General features: G+C 56.5%; 1 protein-coding gene across 1 annotated transcript; it reads right to left on the bottom strand.

The window, feature by feature from the left end:
* Positions 1 to 5,771: 5,771 nt before the first annotated feature.
* Positions 5,772 to 16,939, bottom strand: BCAM (basal cell adhesion molecule (Lutheran blood group)). The gene is made up of 15 exons (XM_043899439.1): positions 16,758 to 16,939; positions 14,801 to 14,922; positions 14,018 to 14,246; positions 13,827 to 13,897; positions 13,457 to 13,553; positions 13,171 to 13,353; positions 12,167 to 12,303; positions 11,766 to 11,922; positions 9,195 to 9,310; positions 8,948 to 9,089; positions 8,647 to 8,783; positions 8,340 to 8,484; positions 8,105 to 8,249; positions 7,017 to 7,134; positions 5,772 to 6,924 (listed from the first exon to the last, which is right to left on the bottom strand). Exons 1-15 carry the CDS (start codon positions 16,837 to 16,839, stop codon positions 6,919 to 6,921), a joined length of 1,887 nt encoding a protein of 628 aa, XP_043755374.1. The 5' UTR covers positions 16,840 to 16,939; the 3' UTR covers positions 5,772 to 6,918.
* Between the last annotated feature and the right edge of the window lie 621 nt (positions 16,940 to 17,560).

Genomic DNA, 17,560 nt, shown 5'->3' with positions numbered 1-17,560 from the left:
TACCAAGAGGACCCCCATAGACTTGCCCTCCCTTCCCGCCTGCCATACACCTGAGTTTTCCTACCCAGAAGTGCAAGATCTTAAGTAGTGGAGACTGTTACTGACTGGCATTCACATCTTGGTAATAATACTGTTAATAAATGTATTTAGCACTGACTATGTGCCAGACGCTAATCCAAGTGCACTGTATTATCTCAACCCCCCACAGCACCCTATGTGATGAGGAAACTGAGGCACAAAGAAAGAAATGACTGGATCCAAAGTCAAAGAGCTGGCTACTTGTCAGTTGATGGTGGTTTAGTCACTAAGTCATGTCCGACTCTTGCGACCCCATGGACTGTAGCCTGCCAGGCTCCTCTGACAATGGGATCCTCAAGGCAAGAATACTGGAGTGGGTTGCCATTTCCTTCTCCAGGGTATCTTCCCAACCCAGGAGTCGAACCCGGGTCTCCTGCATTGCACGCAGATTCTTTACCGACTGAGCTATGATGGAAGCCCCAAGTCACTCTGTGTCTCTTTGCAACCCCATGGACTATACAGTCCATGAAAATACTGGGAGTGGGTAGCCTTTCCCTTCTCCAGGGGATCTTCCCAACCCAGGAGTCGAACCTAGGTCTCCCACGTTGCAGGCAGATTCTTTACCAGCTGAGCCACCAGAGATGCCCACTTGTCAGTTAATTCCACACAAAAATCTCATGAAGGGAGATTTCACGATCCCCATTTCGCTGAAAAGCACACAGAGCATAGAGTGATTCTCTGCCCCCATGCCTCCCAGCAAGGAAGCAGCAGGCTAGGACCTCCCCATGGTGTGTCTCTCAGCCTGGCATGCGGTCAGCTGGACAAATACAGTCATCACCCCCCCCCATCTGCAGTTTCAGTTACCCCGTGTCAACCCCAGTCCAAAAATATCAAATGGAAAATTCCAGAAATAAAAATTCATCGGTTTTTAACCATTCTGAGAGGCATGATGAAGTCTCGGGCCCTAAACATAAATCATCCCTCTGTCCAGTGCTTATACACTACCTGCCTGAGTCACTTAGTAGCCGGTTCCATTATCAGATGGACTGCAGTGGTGTCACGGGGCTGATGTCCAAATAACCCTCATTTTATTTAATAATGGCCCCAAAGCACAAGAGTAGTGATGCTGGCAATTCGGATATTCTCTTGCTGTGCCTCATTTATAGATGAAAGTTTGTCACAGGGATGTGTATATAGGAACAAAAAAGCACTGTATATGTAAGGTTCAGTATAATCCACACATCCACTGGGGTCCTAGATAAAGGAGAATGACTGTAGGTGCGCAGTAAATTCTCTCTAGAACTCTCTGTCCTTCTCTCCCCAATCTGGGGCCAGACTAGAGGGCCAGGATCTCTGGGGTTAGTGCCAACTTTGCTACTGATTTGCTTTGTGAAATTCTGCCCCCTTCCCGCATTCCTCCCTTGGACAAAATAACCAGTCCACAGGGAGAGTTTCTCCAGGAAGGTCCCTCCCCTTAGCACCCACTCTTCTCCAAGCCTGTCAAGGAGTGTGCTCAACTGTCTCCTGGCTCTTCTTTGTGAGCTGGGCTGAGCCCAGGAGGTAAGCCCCAGTAGGGTGGAATTTCATGCCCCTAGTCACATGCATAAGGGGCCTTGGATAAGGTCAAGCACTACATTGTGTGTTTGTTGACAGATGACTGGGTGAGTCTCATACCTGGGGAGTTGACTTCCTGCGTCAAGGAGTCTCAGAGGTGACACTTCACTGAAGAGTCATACCCACCAGGAGGTGGGGGCACAGAGCCAAAGGCTTCCTGATGGAGCTTGGGAGTTGGTGCCAAGTATTATATTTTACCTGCCCTGTAACCAGTCAATCCTAAAGGAAATGTGTGCTAAGTTGCTTCAGTTGTGTCTGACTCTTTGCAACCCTATGGACTGTAGCCTGCCAGGCTCCTCTGTCCATGGGATTCTCCAGGCAAGAATACTGGAGTGGGTTGCCAAGCCCTCTTCCAGGGCATCTTCCCAACCCAGGTTTTGAACCTGCATCTCTTATGTCTGCTGCATTGGCAGGCAGGTTTTTTTTTTTTTTTTTTTAACCACTAGTGCCAACAGGGAAGTCCATTAAAGGAAACCAACCCTGAATATTCATTGGAAGGATTGATGCTGAAGCTGAAGCTCCAATACTTTGGCTACCTGATGCTAAGAGCCGACTCATTGGAAAAGACCCTGATGCTGGGAAAGATTGAAAGCAAGAGGAAAAGGGGGCAAAAGAGAATGATATGGTTGGATGGCATCATCGACTCAATGGACATGAGTTTGAGCAAACTCCAGGAGATAGTGAAGGATAGGGAAGCCTGGGGCGCTGTAGTCCATGGGGTTGAAAAGAGTTGGACACGAATGAGTGACTGAACAACAACAAAACCTCTTCCATACTAAGCCCTTATGGTTCGGAGTGAGCCTGGCCCAGTCCTGGCCAATCAGAGCTTTGGGTCTCTTGGCCACAGGGATTAGTTCAGGGATGGGGGTGGGACTCATTCTCGACCAATGAGAATTAGCCCTGAGATGTCTGTTTGAGCTAATAGGAAAGGGACACCCTCTTTTGATGAGGGTTGCTAAACTGGTAGAACACTGGTACTCTGGGTGCCTCGGGAGACAGAAGAAACTGCCTGTGCATGGAGGACAGCAGAGCTGAGAACTGGAACAGGCCAGCTTTCTGATGAGACTCTTTGAGCCCCTGGATCCAGCTATGCCTGAAAGTAGTCAGTCTTTGACCTTCCTGGTTATATGAATGAATAATTTTCCCTTTTCATTTACACAACTTTTTTACTTCAGTTTTTTTTTTTTTTGTCATTTGCAACAAAACACATCTTTACTAATAAAATCTATGAGTCCAGAGGTGGCACAAATTTCAGTAAAGTTCCAAGGACAAGAGTATTGTTAGTTATTCAGTTGTGTCTGACTCTTTGCAGCCCCATCGATTGTAGCCTGCCAGGCTTCTCTATCCGTGGGATTTCCCAGGGAAGAACACTGGAGTGGGTTGCTATTTCCTTCTTCAGGGGATCTTCCAGACTCAGGGAAAAACCCAGGTCTCCTGCACTGCAGGCAGATTCTTTACTGTCTGCGCCGCTAGGGAAAACTTGTCAGAATTCTTAAAGATATCCTGGCTTTGAAGGAGAGGCAAGCTTTGTTACCGTGGGGGAAATGAGAGAGGACATTCCAGGTGGGAGAATAGTAAATTCACAAAGGCACAAGATGTGAGAGACGAGCAGTGGGTATGTGTGTGGGTGACATCTTAGCAGGTCCTGAATGCCAAGTGAAGAGTGCCTCACAGTCCTGAGAGCAATAGGGAGCCACGGAAGGTTGAGGAGCAAGGGGAGTCTACTCCAAACTTGCCTTTACTTCCTGGAGCCCCAGATCATGGTGGTTCATCACCCACCCACACCTGCTGCCCCTTCCCCCAGACCCTTGGCCAAGGTGGGAGGAGGGATCAGACTAAGGAGGGCACAGGCTGCCATCTGTATGCAAATTGCCTGGAATGCCATGCAGATGAGGGATCTTATGCAAATGTATGCCCTCTTGGGAGGCAGGCCAAGACCCTCCCCTCATTAATTTGGGGACCAGGTGCTGGGTGGAGCATCCCTTTCTCCCTGGGGTTCCCTCTCTCCCCTCCCCCAGCCATCTGTTCCCTCCCCCTCCAGCTCCCCAGATCCCCCCTCACCAATATCTGCCCTTAATGTGGTATCTCTCCACCTGGGTCCTTTCTTGCTTTTCTTTCTGTCTCTCCATTTTCCATGAATGATAATAATAATACTAAACACATACTAAACACATGCTCTGTGCCAGGTTTTGTACTAAACACTTTTCACAGTTATCAAATTCTCCCAATCATTCTATGATTTCTCTGTGTGTCTGCTGAATTTTTCAAAAAGAATATTACATTCTGGGTGGGGGAGGGAAGGATTGGGAGTTTGGGGTAGCAGATGCAAACTATTATATATAGGATGGATAAACAACAAGGTCCTACTGTATAACACAGGGAACTCTAGTCAACATTCTGTGATAAATCCTAATGGAAAAGAATACGAAAAAGGCTGTCTATATATGTAAAACTGAATCACTGTGCTGTACATCGGAAACTAACACAACATTGTAAATCAACTATACTTCAATTAAAAAAAAATGTGAGCTGAACGTCCATGGGAAGGATAGAAAGACTGATTAAGCCTCAAGTACCCGAGAGTCCTTGGGCTTCCCTGCTGGCTCAGATGGTGAAGAAACCACCTGCAATGCAAGAGACCCGGTTCAATGCCTAGGTCGGAAAGATTCCCTGGAGAAGGGAATGGCTACCTACTCCAGAATTCTTGCCTGGAGAATCCCATGAACAGAGGAGTCTGGAGGGCTACAGTCCGTGAGGTTGCAAAGAGTCGGACACGACTGACTGACACTTTTGTTTCACTTATCCGAGAGTGCTTGGGTGACTCTTGGGGACTCTCGCTCTGCTGGGTGAGTCCCGTGCTCACGTCATGCAGGCGGGAGCCATGGCCAGCAAGCTTGTTTTCCTCCACCTGCAGGTAGGTGTGGCTGAATGCATTTGCCCTCACGCGGCCTGGCAACTTCCGGGCATGGATCCTCCCTGCTCCCCCTCGGCTCTGGGAGTGGAGACCGCACCACGCGGCGAGGACAACAGAGCCCCGGGAACCGCCAAGCTCAGGCGGCAGGACTCTGATCCTTTGTTCCCCATCTCAGTGTGTTAACCTGCCCCATCTCTCTTGTTTCTCCCATTTGTTTTATTTATACATTTATTTATTTTTAATCTTTTGGCCACACCCGAGGGGAATCTTAGTTCCCCAACCAAGGATTGAACCCCGACCCCTGCATTGGAAGGGGGAGTCTTAACCACGGGACCACCAGGGAAGTCCCTCCTGTTTGTATTAATCGACTCAATAAATCATGGAATTTGAGTACCTTAATTTGGCCAGTGTGAGCTCCTCCATTCTGGAAATCTCTGAGCATTTGCTCAGTTGCCTACGAGGAGGCTCCCATAGCATCTCTTCAACTCCCCACGGCCACAGGTCCATCTGGTGGCTGAGTAAACTGAGGCCAGGGGTGGGGTCACCGGCAGAGACCTCCAGCATGCCTTGCACAGGGATACTTGCTCTCTCTCCTCACAGTGGCCGTCCACGGCCCAAGTGTGGTTTCTCTCTATCTGATGGACTCAGGGAGGTGAAGTCACTTGCCCAAGGTCACACTTGTCTGCCTCCCACTGCTTCTGAGCTGCTCTTTTGAAACTTTTTTTTCCCCTCCCTTTCTAACTGGAATGATCTCTCTGAATCCCAGTTCTTTCTGTGTTTCTGTCTGTCTCTGCAGCCCTTCCTCTCTGTATGGCACATTACTTTATTGTGCTCCACAGATACTGCTTTTTTTTTTTTTTTTAAATAAATTACAGGTTTGTGGCAACTCTGTGTCTGTTGGTGCCATTTTCCCAACAACCTTTGCTTGCTTTGTATCTTTGTGTCACATTTGGTAATTCTTGCAATATTTCAAGGTTTTTCATTGTTCTTCTGTTTGTTATGGTCACTGATGAGTGACCTTTGATGTGACCACTATGACTCACAGAAGGCTCAGATGATGGTTACCATTTTTAACAAGAAAGTATTTTGTTTTTGAAAGTGTTTCTTAAGTTAAGCTATGTACTTCCCCCCACCCCCCCCCGCCCCCGCCGCCCCAGGCAGAATGCTATTGCATACTTACTACAGTACAGTGTAAATGTAATATATGCACTGGAAAACCAAAAAATTCATGTGACTTGCTTTATTGTGATCTTCGTTTTATTGCTGTGGTCTGGAACTGCACAGTAAATAGGTCCAGGACATGTCTCTATTTGTCTGTCTTTGCCTCTCTCTCCCCACATCTCTGTCTGACTCAGTGGCTCTCTCTCAATTCTGAGCTGCCCCAACCCATCCCTCTGACCTCCCCTTAGCCTCTCCGTCCTCCTTTCAAATGCCTCTCCCTCCGCTGCGGTAAGTCTCTGTTTTGCTGTTTCTGCCGTCTCTTCTCTCTGCCTAGATCCCTTCATGGGGGTTCCTCCAAGTTGCCCCTCCACCCCCACCCCCAGCTGCAGGCCCCAGGCTGTCCTCAGAGGAGATGCCTAAATCCCTAATTCCATCCACTCTACAGCTCAGAGAGAGCTTTTCCTCTGGATGCTTCAATTCCCTCTGGGCCTCTGGCAAGAGAGACTGGGCATTTTTTATTTAAGGGGACAGCACCCCACCTCCCCCTAAAGGCTCTGGTCTTCAGGGGCCAGGTACAGCTCCCTGTGGACCCCCAGCACCTCTCTTCTCCACATTTTTCCAGCTGAGTCACCCTCCATCCTCTCTCTCTCATTTCTTTCTCCATGACATCAGATTTCTCCTGAGGTCCAGCAAGGGGGTGGGAGAGCCAGGAGGGCCAGAGCATCACCTGCACCCCACTTCCCCTCTCATCCCCTAGAGGCGGCGGCTCTGGCCACAGAATGGTGTCTAGGTGACAGCATTTATTCCAGACTCCAGTGTCCACAGATGTTGGGGTCAGGGCAGGGGGCGGGGATCCAGTGTCAGACTCTGCAGCAGGACGTCAGGTGGGAGGCGGGGGACCAGCAATGGAGGCAGGAGGTAAAAATAGCCCCAGCCAGCCGACCCTCCAGCCTCGTCCCAGGCCAGGACTTGGGCTCAGGTCCAGGAGCTATTCTGGGGCCTGGGAGAGTCACAATCCCTGGAGGAAGGTCCCCTCCCTCCCAGGCTGCTATGGTCCCTGCCCAGCCCACAGAGGAAGGAAGGGAGGGCCCAGAGAGGGAAGAGGGAAGGCCGGGAAGGTGGGGGCAGGCGGAGGCGTGAGCGGGGCTGGTTTTCTGATGCTCGCGACTCCAGGTCGGGTTCAATGAGTGCCTCTGGGAAGGTCCTCAGGCTCAACACTGGGGAGAAGATGGGGAGATCAGCCTGGGCCCACAGCGTTTCTTCCACCCGCAGTGGTCCCCTCTCCCCAGGGGCCCAGGCCCTCACTCACCTCATCTCCAAAGCCCCCACTCCCATGCTTGGCTCCTCCAGAGGCACTCCCCTTGAGAAGGCCCGTCTGCTCCGGCTGCTCTGATCCTGAGTGGCTCAATTTGGGGTCCCCAGGTGGCCTAGTGGGAGGAGGCAATGTGTTGGGGGTGATCATGGCCAAGGAAGGAACTGGCCATGGGTGTGTCGGATGGGGATAGAATTGGGGATGGGTGGGTGGGAATGAGCTGGGGGTATTAGGGAATGAGGAGGTGGAAGTGGCCCTGGGGTCAGGGATGGGGTGAGGACATGCTTGACGCTGCTCTTGGAGCTGGAGCTGGTGATGTCACTGGGATGGGTTTTGGGGAGGGCTGTGGGGATGGCTGGGCTTCCCTGGTGGCTCAGTGGTAAAGAATCCGCCTGCAATGCAGAAGTCCCAGGAGAGGCAGGTTCAACCCCTGGGTCGGGAAGATGCTCTGGAGGAAGGCATGGCAACCCACTCCAGTATTCTTGGCTGGAGAATCCCATGAGCAGAGGAGCCTGATGGGCTATATGATCTATGCGGTCGCAAAGAGCTGGACACGACTGAAGCGACTTAGTACGCATGCATGTGGGGATGGCTGTGGACTGGAGTTGAGGGTGGCCGTGTGGTAGCAGGTTGGAGATAAGGTTGGATGGGGATGGGTTTGGAGTTAGGAATGGGATGGGGCGTTGTGCAGGGGGGCTTGGGATGGGGAGGTGGTTGAAGCTGTGTTTGGTTACTGGATATGCCCTGGAGCTGAGGGTGCGGCTGGGGGAGAGGTTGGCGTTGGAGAGGAAACTGGAGGTATAGATGAGGTTACTTTGGGATTGGGGTGGGTGTGGATCACAGGTAGGGACAAGATTGGGGATGGGGTTAGGTGAACTTGGGGTGGCCTGGGAGTTGGTTATGGGTTGGGTGGGGTTGAGGAGAGGGGAGGGGACAGTCATGGCCCAGGTCGGAGGTTGGAGATGGGATGGCATCTTATTTGCCGATGGAGTTGGGGTTGGGGCTGTGGTTGGTTTAGGGCTGAGGTTGGGGGTGAGGTCAGGGTTGGGGTAGAGAGGTCAGTTTCAAGGTTGCAGGCCACTTACGGAGACCTCTTCTCGCCCCGCCGGCGGCAGCAGGGCTGCCCCTTGCGTCTCATGCAGTAGAAGACAGCAACGACGAGGAGCAGGAGGGCCACGCTGATGGCCACGGCCATGACCGCCACGCCGGCCTGGGAGGTCTGGGGGGCCACTGCGGGGCAGGGCGGAGGGGGAGGGGTCAGCCAGCAGCCCTCTGTCTGACCCCGCACCCAGTGTTGGTTCCACCCCAGCGTTTACTCACCGGTTCCAAAGTGGAAGACATGCTGGGTGTTCCCGAGAGGGTTGGAGGCCTCACAGGAGACACCGTCTTGGCTCAAGGCACTGGTCACCTTCAGGGTCAGGGAGCTGCTCACCCAGCCCTGGCCCCCGGGGGCCGGTTCTGTGGGCTGTGGAGGCTCAGGTCAGGCCCAGGCTTGCAGGATCAAGGGCTCGGGGCGTGGGCAGAGGTGAAAAGGAAGTGGTCGGTGGAAGTGGAGGGTGGGGAGGACACGATCCGTGGACCGTTGAGGGGGCTGGGATTTGGGGAGGGCCAGAGGAGGGTCCCTTACGCTGCCGCCCAACTGGCTCCAGCTGAGTTTGGGCTCCGGGTAGCCACGGGCATAGCAGATCAGGGTGACTTCATCTCCTTCGGTCCAACTGCCTTCGACCTTGGGCTGAGTCTCCTTTGCCTTTAACTCTGGTGTCCCTGCAGGTGGTGGGGCAGGAAACGGGATGAGAGGTAGGCATCCGGGGAAAGGAAAGGAGGGAGAGAAAAAGAAGAGAGAAGGACCAGCTGTGGACCCATCTCATTTGTCCTGGCTCCCCACACCCCCCACACTATCCCCATCCCAGCCTGCCCGCACCCCGAACCTTGAACCAGCAGCCTGAAGCTCCGGGTGAGACTCAGGAGGGGGATCCTGGGCATGTAGGCCTCACACGTGTAGGTGCCGGCGGAATCGAAGGTGACGGAGTGGAGGGAGAGTGTGGGGTCCTCCCCGACGGGTGCTGAGTCCTGGGGGGAAGAGAAAGAGCAAGCACCGGCTGGGCGTGAGAGACAGGGAGGGGTTGATGGCAAGGGGAGGGTCCCGTGCTGGGGAGGGACGCCCTTCCCTCTCACCTTGGTCCAGTATAGGGTCGGGGTGGGCAGGCCTCGCGCAGAGCAGGTCACGGTTGTGCTGTTACCCAGAGGTAAGGAAAGCTCCTCCCCTGTGCTGAGCTCCAGGGAGTCCAGGTCTGGAGTCGGGGGAACAGAGTGTCACCTTCCCCAGACCTTCACCCGATCAGTTAGGGGATCCCCAGGGCTTTTGAGGAGGGCAGACGTGAATGGACAATTGTCAGCAGAGAATGCCAACTTCTCCCCAGCTCCACGAGCTCTCCACTCTCTCATCTGGGCCCTTAAGCCCAGATCTAGGAGTCTGACTCCAAAACACATGCCCACGGGGCTTTCCTGGTGGTCCAGTGGCTAAGACTTTGTGCTCCCAATGTAGGGGGCCCAGGTTTGATCCCTGGTCGGGGAACTAGACCCCACATGCCGCAATGAAGACCTGGTGCAGCCAAATTAAATAAATAAAATAAACACTTAAAACAACAACAAAAAAAAAACAAAATACAGGCCCGCTTTGACCACCTGCCTCCAGAGCTGATGTCTGAACCCAAGGTTAATGGATAACCTGGAGGTGTTAGGTGCTCCTTCTCTGACTACCCCTCAAACCTTGGCCTTCTCTCCTCTGCACGACCCATTTTTTTCATCAAGTCTTTTTCTCTGCTCTGTCCCCCAAGTGGATCTTCTCACTTCTTTCCCTCTCTGATCCTGGGGTCCATCTGCCTTGACCACCGCAGTCACGTCCTCACTGGTCTCTGTACTGGACAGGACTCTTGCCCTCTCTGGTCTGTTCTTTGCTGAGCAGCCAGAGGGATCTTTTCTTTTTTAAATAGCAAAAGTGTAGTTGCTCAGTTGTGTCCAAGTTTGACTTAAAAAAAATTTTTTTTAATGTATTTAATTTTGGCTGTGCTTGGTTCTTAAAAAAAAAAAACAAAACAGCCCACTCCTCTTTTTTTTTCGTAGTGCCAGGCTTCTCTAGTTGCATCGCGGGGCTTAGTGATGGTATGTGGGAATCTTAGTTCCCCAACCAGGGATTGAACCCAGGTCCCCTGCACTGGGAGTGGGGAGTGTTATCCACTGCACCACCAGGGAAGGCCCTCCAAGGGATCTTTTCAAAACACACACTGGTCAGCCCTTGCCTCTGCTTAAAATCTTGCAGTGAGGAGAAAAAAAACAAACCAAAACAAAACCCTGCAATGGTTCCCCAGTACGGTGGGCATACAGGCCTCTTTGCTTGATGAAGCCAAAAAGTCCCGCCTGGCTGCCCCGCGCACTGCTTCAACCTCATCTCCCAGCTTCCCCTCTGTTCCCTGAGCTCTGGCTGCCCTGTTCTTTCCCTGGTGTTCTCCAATATGCCAGTGTGGGCCTCAGGGCCCTTGCACGTGCTGTTTCCGCAGCCTGGAATGCCTTTCTTCTGGCTCATCATACCTCTGGTTCCATTCTTTGGTCTCCTACACACGTTCCCCTTCTCAGAGAGGTCTCTCTGACCCTCTGTCATGGACACTCAGATTTCCCCTTTGGCACCAAAGGATTTCCTCCCCCAGCTGTTGAGAAGGGTGTCAGCTGTCAGCCCTCAGCTGTCAGCCCTCTCTGGAAACTGCCTGAGCCACAGAGAGAGCCCCTGGCTCAAGGTCATGTCTCCTCCTTCTCCAGGCAGCCCACATCCAATGACGGGTTGACGTGGACATACAAAAGTCCCGGCCCCTGTACCCCAACTGGGGATCTCTCAGCTTCTAAGTGCCTTGTGAGCACGTCGAGGTCTTCCTTAGGCTGAAGCTCAACTTCCACCTCTGTTGCATCCTGCTTCCTTCCCTCATCCCCCTCCAAGAGGTGTGGATCCCGGGGCACTCCCCATAAATTTCCTGCCTGCAGTCAGAATCTGCAGCCCCCAACACCCTCCATGGAAAATAATCCCTACTCACCGCACCAGTTCCTTATCCCACTCCTCTGCGTTAGTCTCTATAGAGCCAGGACTGCGACTCAGAGTGTGTGTTCAAAAAAAAAAAGTGTGTGTTCAGCGTTTAACATCTGTCTCCCCTACTGGACCCTGGAGCTTGGTGGAGGCTGGGGCTTCGCTGTCTTGTTCACCTGTTCACAGGGTCTAGCCCGAGGAAGGGAGGTAACAGGAGTGCCCAGGAGGGACAGAGCCTCTGATCAGGGCTTGTGTGCAGGTGGACCAAGAAGGCTTCTTGGAAGACTGGGACCCGAGAGGTGGGTTGGGATTGGACGGAAGAGAAGATGGGGAATTACTGTAGGAAAGAGGAGAAGAGCTTGGGGTGTGATGAGGAGAGGGGTCCACCGAAGGGGAGGCCAGCCGGGTGGGTCTTGAAGGCTGGGGTGAAGTATGTGGGTTTTGTCCCCAGAGGACTGGGGAGCTACACAGGTTCTAGGCAGGAGATCAGGTGTATGCCTTGGAAAGGGGTCTCTGGCTGCCTTGTATGGGAGACTGGAGGGGCCGGGGGCATTGAGATCAGGCTGGGCACCATAGAAAGGATGGGAGACAGGGCTGCGGGGTGGAGGGGGGTGGTGGCAAGGGTGAGGAGATCGCTGATGCCAGGGCCCCCCTCCCACTCTGGGGGCTCTCACAGGCCACACGCAGCTCCAGGGTTTTGGAGAGCTCCGCGTCCTCGGGGGCGTCGTAGTCCTCCACCCTGCAGCCATAGGTCCCGCTCTGGTTCCGCTGTATCCTCTCCAGCGTCAAGTTCCCCTCAAGACTTATTTTTAGCACATCCTCCTGCTTGTCCTGGGGGAGACCAGGAGTGAGGAACCCAGTTCAGGAGATGCTCTGGGCTGGCAGGGTCAGGTTAGGTCAGGGGTCACCCAAGCCAGGCATCAAGGTATGTCAAGACTCTCACAAATCGGGGAACAGATAGCTCCTGGGTCATTGATCATGTGCCTTGCTAAGCCAGGGGTCACCCAGGTGAAGGGTCAGAAGTTGGTACAGATGAGTAGATCGCAGAAGTCAGGGGAATGAGGGGGTGGGTTACCTGAAGCCGGAAAAACGTGTATTCCGGGCTGGGACTGCCATCCCCTCGGCACAACAGCTGGACAGAGTCACCCTCGCGGACCCAGCCCTCGGCAGTGGACTGGCTGCCCAACCAGAACTCCACGTGCTCTGTGGGATCTAAGGCAAAGGGTAGACTCACGATCAGGGTCAAGGGTAAAAGGCAGGGCTAGGTTAAGGGGGAGAGGCCAGCACTGCAGCAAAGGAAAGGGCTATGTTTGGCCCAAGGTGAGAGGTAATATCTTTTTTCTTTTTCTTTTTGCCATGCCATGAAGCATGTGGGATCTTAGTTCCTTGACTCGGGATTGAACCCATACCCCCGGCTTTGGAAGCGTGGAGTCTTAACCAGGGAAGCTCCCTAGAGGTCATAGCTTTTGAGGCTCAAGGTTGCACTTGTTCTGAGGTCAGGGACCTGAGCTCAGAGGTGGAGAGGACAGGTCAGTGTGCACCTTGGGAAGGGCTCTCTGGCTGCCTTGTATGGGAGCCTGGAGGGGCCGGGGACATCTAGACCAGGACAGGCACCATAGAAAGGGTTGGAGGCAGGGTTGTGGAGGGGGTGACTCCACACTTCCAGTGCAGGGGGCACGGGGTCGATCCCTGGTCAGGGAACTACGATCCCACATGCCTCATGGTGTGGCCCCCCCCCCAAAAAAAACAAATGACCCCTAACCTTTGGCAACGTTAGTCCTTTCCTCTGCTACAGTGTGGGTGACAGGTCAGTGTGAGATTCGGGGGGACCCATTTCGGGGTGGAAGCATGGGGCACAACGGTTAGTCCTGAGATTCCACGGGGTTCAGGGTGTTATGGGGGGAGTCAGAAGTCAGGATGGGGTTAGAGGTCAGAGGTCAGAGGCCAGTACCCACTCCAGCCAGAGGTAAGGGAGCGGAAGGCCTGGAAGGGGTGGGGCAGGTCACGGGGTCACCGTGGAGGGTCAGGCCTCAGCAGGAGAGGTCCAGGGGGGTGGCCGGGGGGCCGGCTCGGACTCACAGTGCAGGTTGAGGGAGAAGGAAGGGCTGTCCAGGCGGCCGTGCTGGCCAGCGGGCAGGTAGTAGTGTGCGGAGCAGCGGAAGCTGGCCTCCCCATCAGGCTTGTGGAGCCGCAGGTAAAGGCTGCTGCTGGAGGACAGCAGGCCGGAGGCCTCCCGGACAGTGCGGATGGTCATGTAGCCCTCTGCGAGAGAGGGCGGCAGGGGAGGCGGTCAGCCAGCCCGGCCACCGCCCAGCCCCAGCCCCAGCCCCTGAGGTCTAGCCGAGCTCCTTCAGGCACCACTCACCAGAGTTCACCTCCAGGGGCACGGTCAGGGACTGCCCGTTCCGATACCATACGATCTGGGGCACTGGGTTCCCGTTGCGGCTGGTGCAGGTGGCTATCTGGGACAGACACGGGCCCGCACCGGGCTGGGAGCCAGGACCCTGGAGTCTGGGTCCCCCTCCCTGGGGGTGGGGGGGGGACCAGACCAGACCCAGACGCACGAGTCCAGCTCCCAACCCTCTCCTCCCGGGAGACCCAAGGTCGGGACTCCCAGACGCCTACTCCTCGGACTGGGAAGCCTGAGCCCCCAGCCTCTCCCGACCTTGGGCTGTAGGAGCCCAGGACCCCCTCCTCCCCTCAGAACCCTGGAAGCAAGGTGCGGCCCAAGGTACCTCCTCGGCAAAGTCACTCATCACAGTCAGGGTTCCTTTGTAGGGGGAGACCTCCGGGGCCTCTGGTTTGACTGCGGGAGGAACTTACAGTCAGGAGCTGCTTCCCGGGGTTCTCACGTCCCTGCCCCTTCCCAGGATGTGTGTGTGTTGTAGGGGGGGCTGGTGGTCGGAAGGGAGGCACAGACACTCACCATACACTTTGAGCCTGGCGGTGGCCTCGGCGGTGCCCGCTGCCCCCGCCTTCACCACGCACACGTAGTTGTGCTCGTCGCCCACCTGGGCCTCAGGCAGAACCAGGCGCCCCCGGGAGTCCAGCTGGTACGGGGGGCTGCGGCCCCGGGAGTTGAGCACTTTGTCCCGGAGCTCGGAGCCACGCAGCTTGGCGGAGGCCAGGAGGTGGCGGACCTCGGAGCGGTCGACCTGCGGTCAGGGGAGCGTCTCAGCGAGAGGCTGCCCGGCCGCGGGCCCTCCTCTGTGTCCCCTTTCTCTGCCGCTCCGTGGGTCTCCTTGTCTCAAGTTCTCTCTCTCTCTCTGGTCCCTCTGCCCTGTCTCCAGCTCTCCCACCCTGCTGCCTGTCTGCGGTCACCTTTTCCCCTCTCTGGTTCCCTCTTTTGCCCTCTCACTGTGTTACCACCTCTGTCTCCCTTTCCTGCCCTGGGTCTCCTGTTTCTCCTTCTCTTTATTCCCATCCCCGGGCTCCTGCCTTCTGGGTGTCTGCCTCTGAATGTCCTCTTTCAAGAGCCAGGGGACTGCTTTCATTCTAGCCTCAGCTGTGCCCGGACATCAGGGTACCCTGGAGAGGGGCTTCCCCTTGCTGGACCTCCATTTCCCCACCTGTAAAATGGAAAGGCAGCTTGGTGGGGTTCCTAGGGGCTTTCAGGCTCAGATGAGGGGATGAAGGTTTGCAGCCCCACTGCACCCTGACTCTCAGGCCCCTCTCTGTCACGCCCTCGCTCCCAGCCCACAGCACTCACCAGGAACCATTCCAGCATGAAATAGTCATGGGTCCCCCAGGGGCTGCAGTCCAGAGTGACAGACTCCCCCCTCATCACCTCCACCAGGGAGGGCACAGACAGGCGGACCTCAGCCTTGGAACCTGCGGGAGGGCAACTGAGCTCTCTCCCACTGCCACCAGGAGGCAGAGCTCTCCAGGTCCCCAGTCCTCCTCTCTCAGACCCAGGATCCAGGCCCCCAGTCCCTCCTCCCTCAGATCCAGGGGTCCAGACCCCCTACTCTCCTCCCTCAGACCCAGCGGTCCAGGCCCCCAGCCCCTGCTCCCTCAGACTCAGCTCCTCTCTCCCCTCATCTCTCATTTCTGCATCTCTGAGCTTCAGATCCCATCAGCATGTCTCTCCATCTCTCCGTTCACTTGCAGAACTGAAGACTCCTCCCCTGGGCCACACAGGGCCCTTGGTGGCCTCCAAACAATCTTCTTGGGCTCAAATCCTGTGTGTCCTTGCTTGTCCCACTAGACCCAATGCCCCTCGAGGGCAGGGCCTTGGCGGGCTCATTCCTTAGCCTCCAGCACTTCACCTGGGGCCTGGCACAACAAGGTGGATAATCATCTCCATCTCAGTCACGCCTCTGCGTGTGTGCATGTGTGCGTGTGTGTGTGTGTGTGTGCGTGCGCGCCCCTCACCCTGCATCTCCGTCTCTTAGTTTCACGGTTCTCTGTGTTCCTCTCAGTCTCCGTGTGGCCCGGCCCTGCCCCCCGGGTCTCTCTGTCAGGGGCGGGGGGCTGGGGCTGGGCCGGAGCTGAGGCGGGATGGGTGTGTGGGCGCGGTGAAGGGGGACAGGGCTGGGCAGGTCTCAGGAATGTGGGAGGGACAGGCTGGCTCAGACCTGCCCGAGCCCCCCACCTGCCCCTCGGCCCCTCTAACTCTCTGACAGAGCAGCAGCGCCTGCCTCAGAGCAGGACAGGGTGGAGGCCCCAGATCTGGGTCCTGAGGGTGAAGGGAGCGGGGGGCCTGGACGCCCGTCCCAGGATCCGGGCAGGTAGAGGTGTTCTCATCAGGACAGCGAGCGCTTTCGGTCTCTGGGCTGGCATCCTGGCCTGAGCTCTCAGTTCTTACAATCTCCCTTCCCTTCCCCGCCTAGCCTGGCCCAGCTCTGCCCCTGGGGAACCCCTGGTCGCCAAGCTTGTTGGATTCCCAGGCACCCACCTCTGGCCCGGGGCCTGCCCCATGGGAGGGAGTTTGGGGCCAGGCCGGTGCCCAGGGCTGGGTCTGAGCGGTAGAGGCAGCAAGGCCGGTAGGAGCGATCTCCCTCTCCCCCAGTTCTCTCTTCCCCCAGCCCCCGAGGGCCTCTACGTCTCCTCCAACCACGACGCAGGTGCGTGGCTTTATCTGGGCCCCGGGGAAGGGGGGCTCTGTCACTTGGAAACACTTGGTTCTGCTGTCACTGCCCAGGGGCTGGGCTCCAGCCCTTTCTGATGGAGCGGGAGGCGAGAGGGGCGGGTCCTTTAGAGTCTGGGCTCTGAATCTGAATGGGGGGAACCCGCAACCGCATGTGACTTGCTGGTTTCTAGCCAGAGGGTCCCTGACCCTCTCAAAACTTGACAACTTTTGAGCGGGGAGCTCCACTTTGGTCTCTTCTGTCCCCGGGGAAAAGGCACTCCGGGCCACTGGAGGCCAGGACCTCTGGGTCCGGGGGAGTAGGGCCCAGGCGGGGGTGAGAGCGGGGGCAGATCTCAGCGTCTGAGGGGGCAGGGAGCGGAGCGCCCGCACTCCTGGGTCCCACGACTTCTCAGATCGCTTCTAATACACAGCCGAAGATCCCCAGCCCTCTGCCTGGCTGTCGCTATGTCTCTCACTGGGAGGGGCACCCCCATATCCCTCCTTTCCTGGGGTCCCTGGGGTCGGTGAACGCCCGTCCCCACACATCCCCTCCCCGCGCCCCCCAGGCGCGCTCTGCTCTCAGCCCGAGCCATACCTGGCTGCGCCGCCAGCAGGAACGCGAGCACCAGCAACCGCTGGGCCCTGCGCGCCCCAGCCCGCGCGTCCGGGGGCTCCATGTTCAAGGCGGCGGCGGCAGCGGGCGGCGAGCGGCGGGCGGCGGGGGCAGAGACTGAGCCCGGGCTGGGGCTCCGCGGCCGCCGCGGCTGGAGCGAGGAGGCTCCGCCCCAGGCAGCCCCGCCCCGCCCCGCCCTCCCGGTCTCCCCCTCGTCCCCCCTCCAAACCCGGGCGCCAGGCCAGGACCTCCCACTGCCCGGAGCCGACCTCCCAGCGCTCAGCCGGGAGCCAGGCTCCCCGCCCCCAGGCCCCAGGGTGTCAGGCTCCGACTGACCAGCGCCCCTGGCGGGTGACCCGACCAACCAGTTCGGCCGGTGTCCACAACGGGGTCCTCCCTGGACCACCGCGGATCCTCTTGGCCTCACTCTCACCGGCGGGACCCGTTCTCGCCCCGGCCAGTGACCTGGGCTCCCCTCGTCGTTTTCGACCTGCTGGCCCGGGTCCAACCAGTGGCCTGCACGGCCTCTCCCAATCCAACCAGCAATCCCCAACCTCCCCAGTGGCCAATGCGCTGGGCTGCTTTCCTGTCTGACCAGTGGCCTGGAACCCACCCGGTTCTAATGTCTAATAGTTCTAATGTCTAATGGTTCTAATGTCTAATGATCCTCAACACCCAGCTCTGCCCAGGCCTCTGAGATGCTGGCGGGGGCGGGGGCTGTGGGGTGCTCTTCTCTTAGCTCTCCTCCCTAGGGCCCTCCCTCTCTTCCCCCCTTCCAGGGAATC

Source organism: Cervus elaphus, chromosome 4 (genome assembly GCF_910594005.1).
Source record: "Cervus elaphus chromosome 4, mCerEla1.1, whole genome shotgun sequence".
NCBI classification, from domain to species: Eukaryota; Metazoa; Chordata; class Mammalia; order Artiodactyla; family Cervidae; genus Cervus; species Cervus elaphus.
This window is presented reverse-complemented; position numbering and strand designations above follow the sequence as displayed.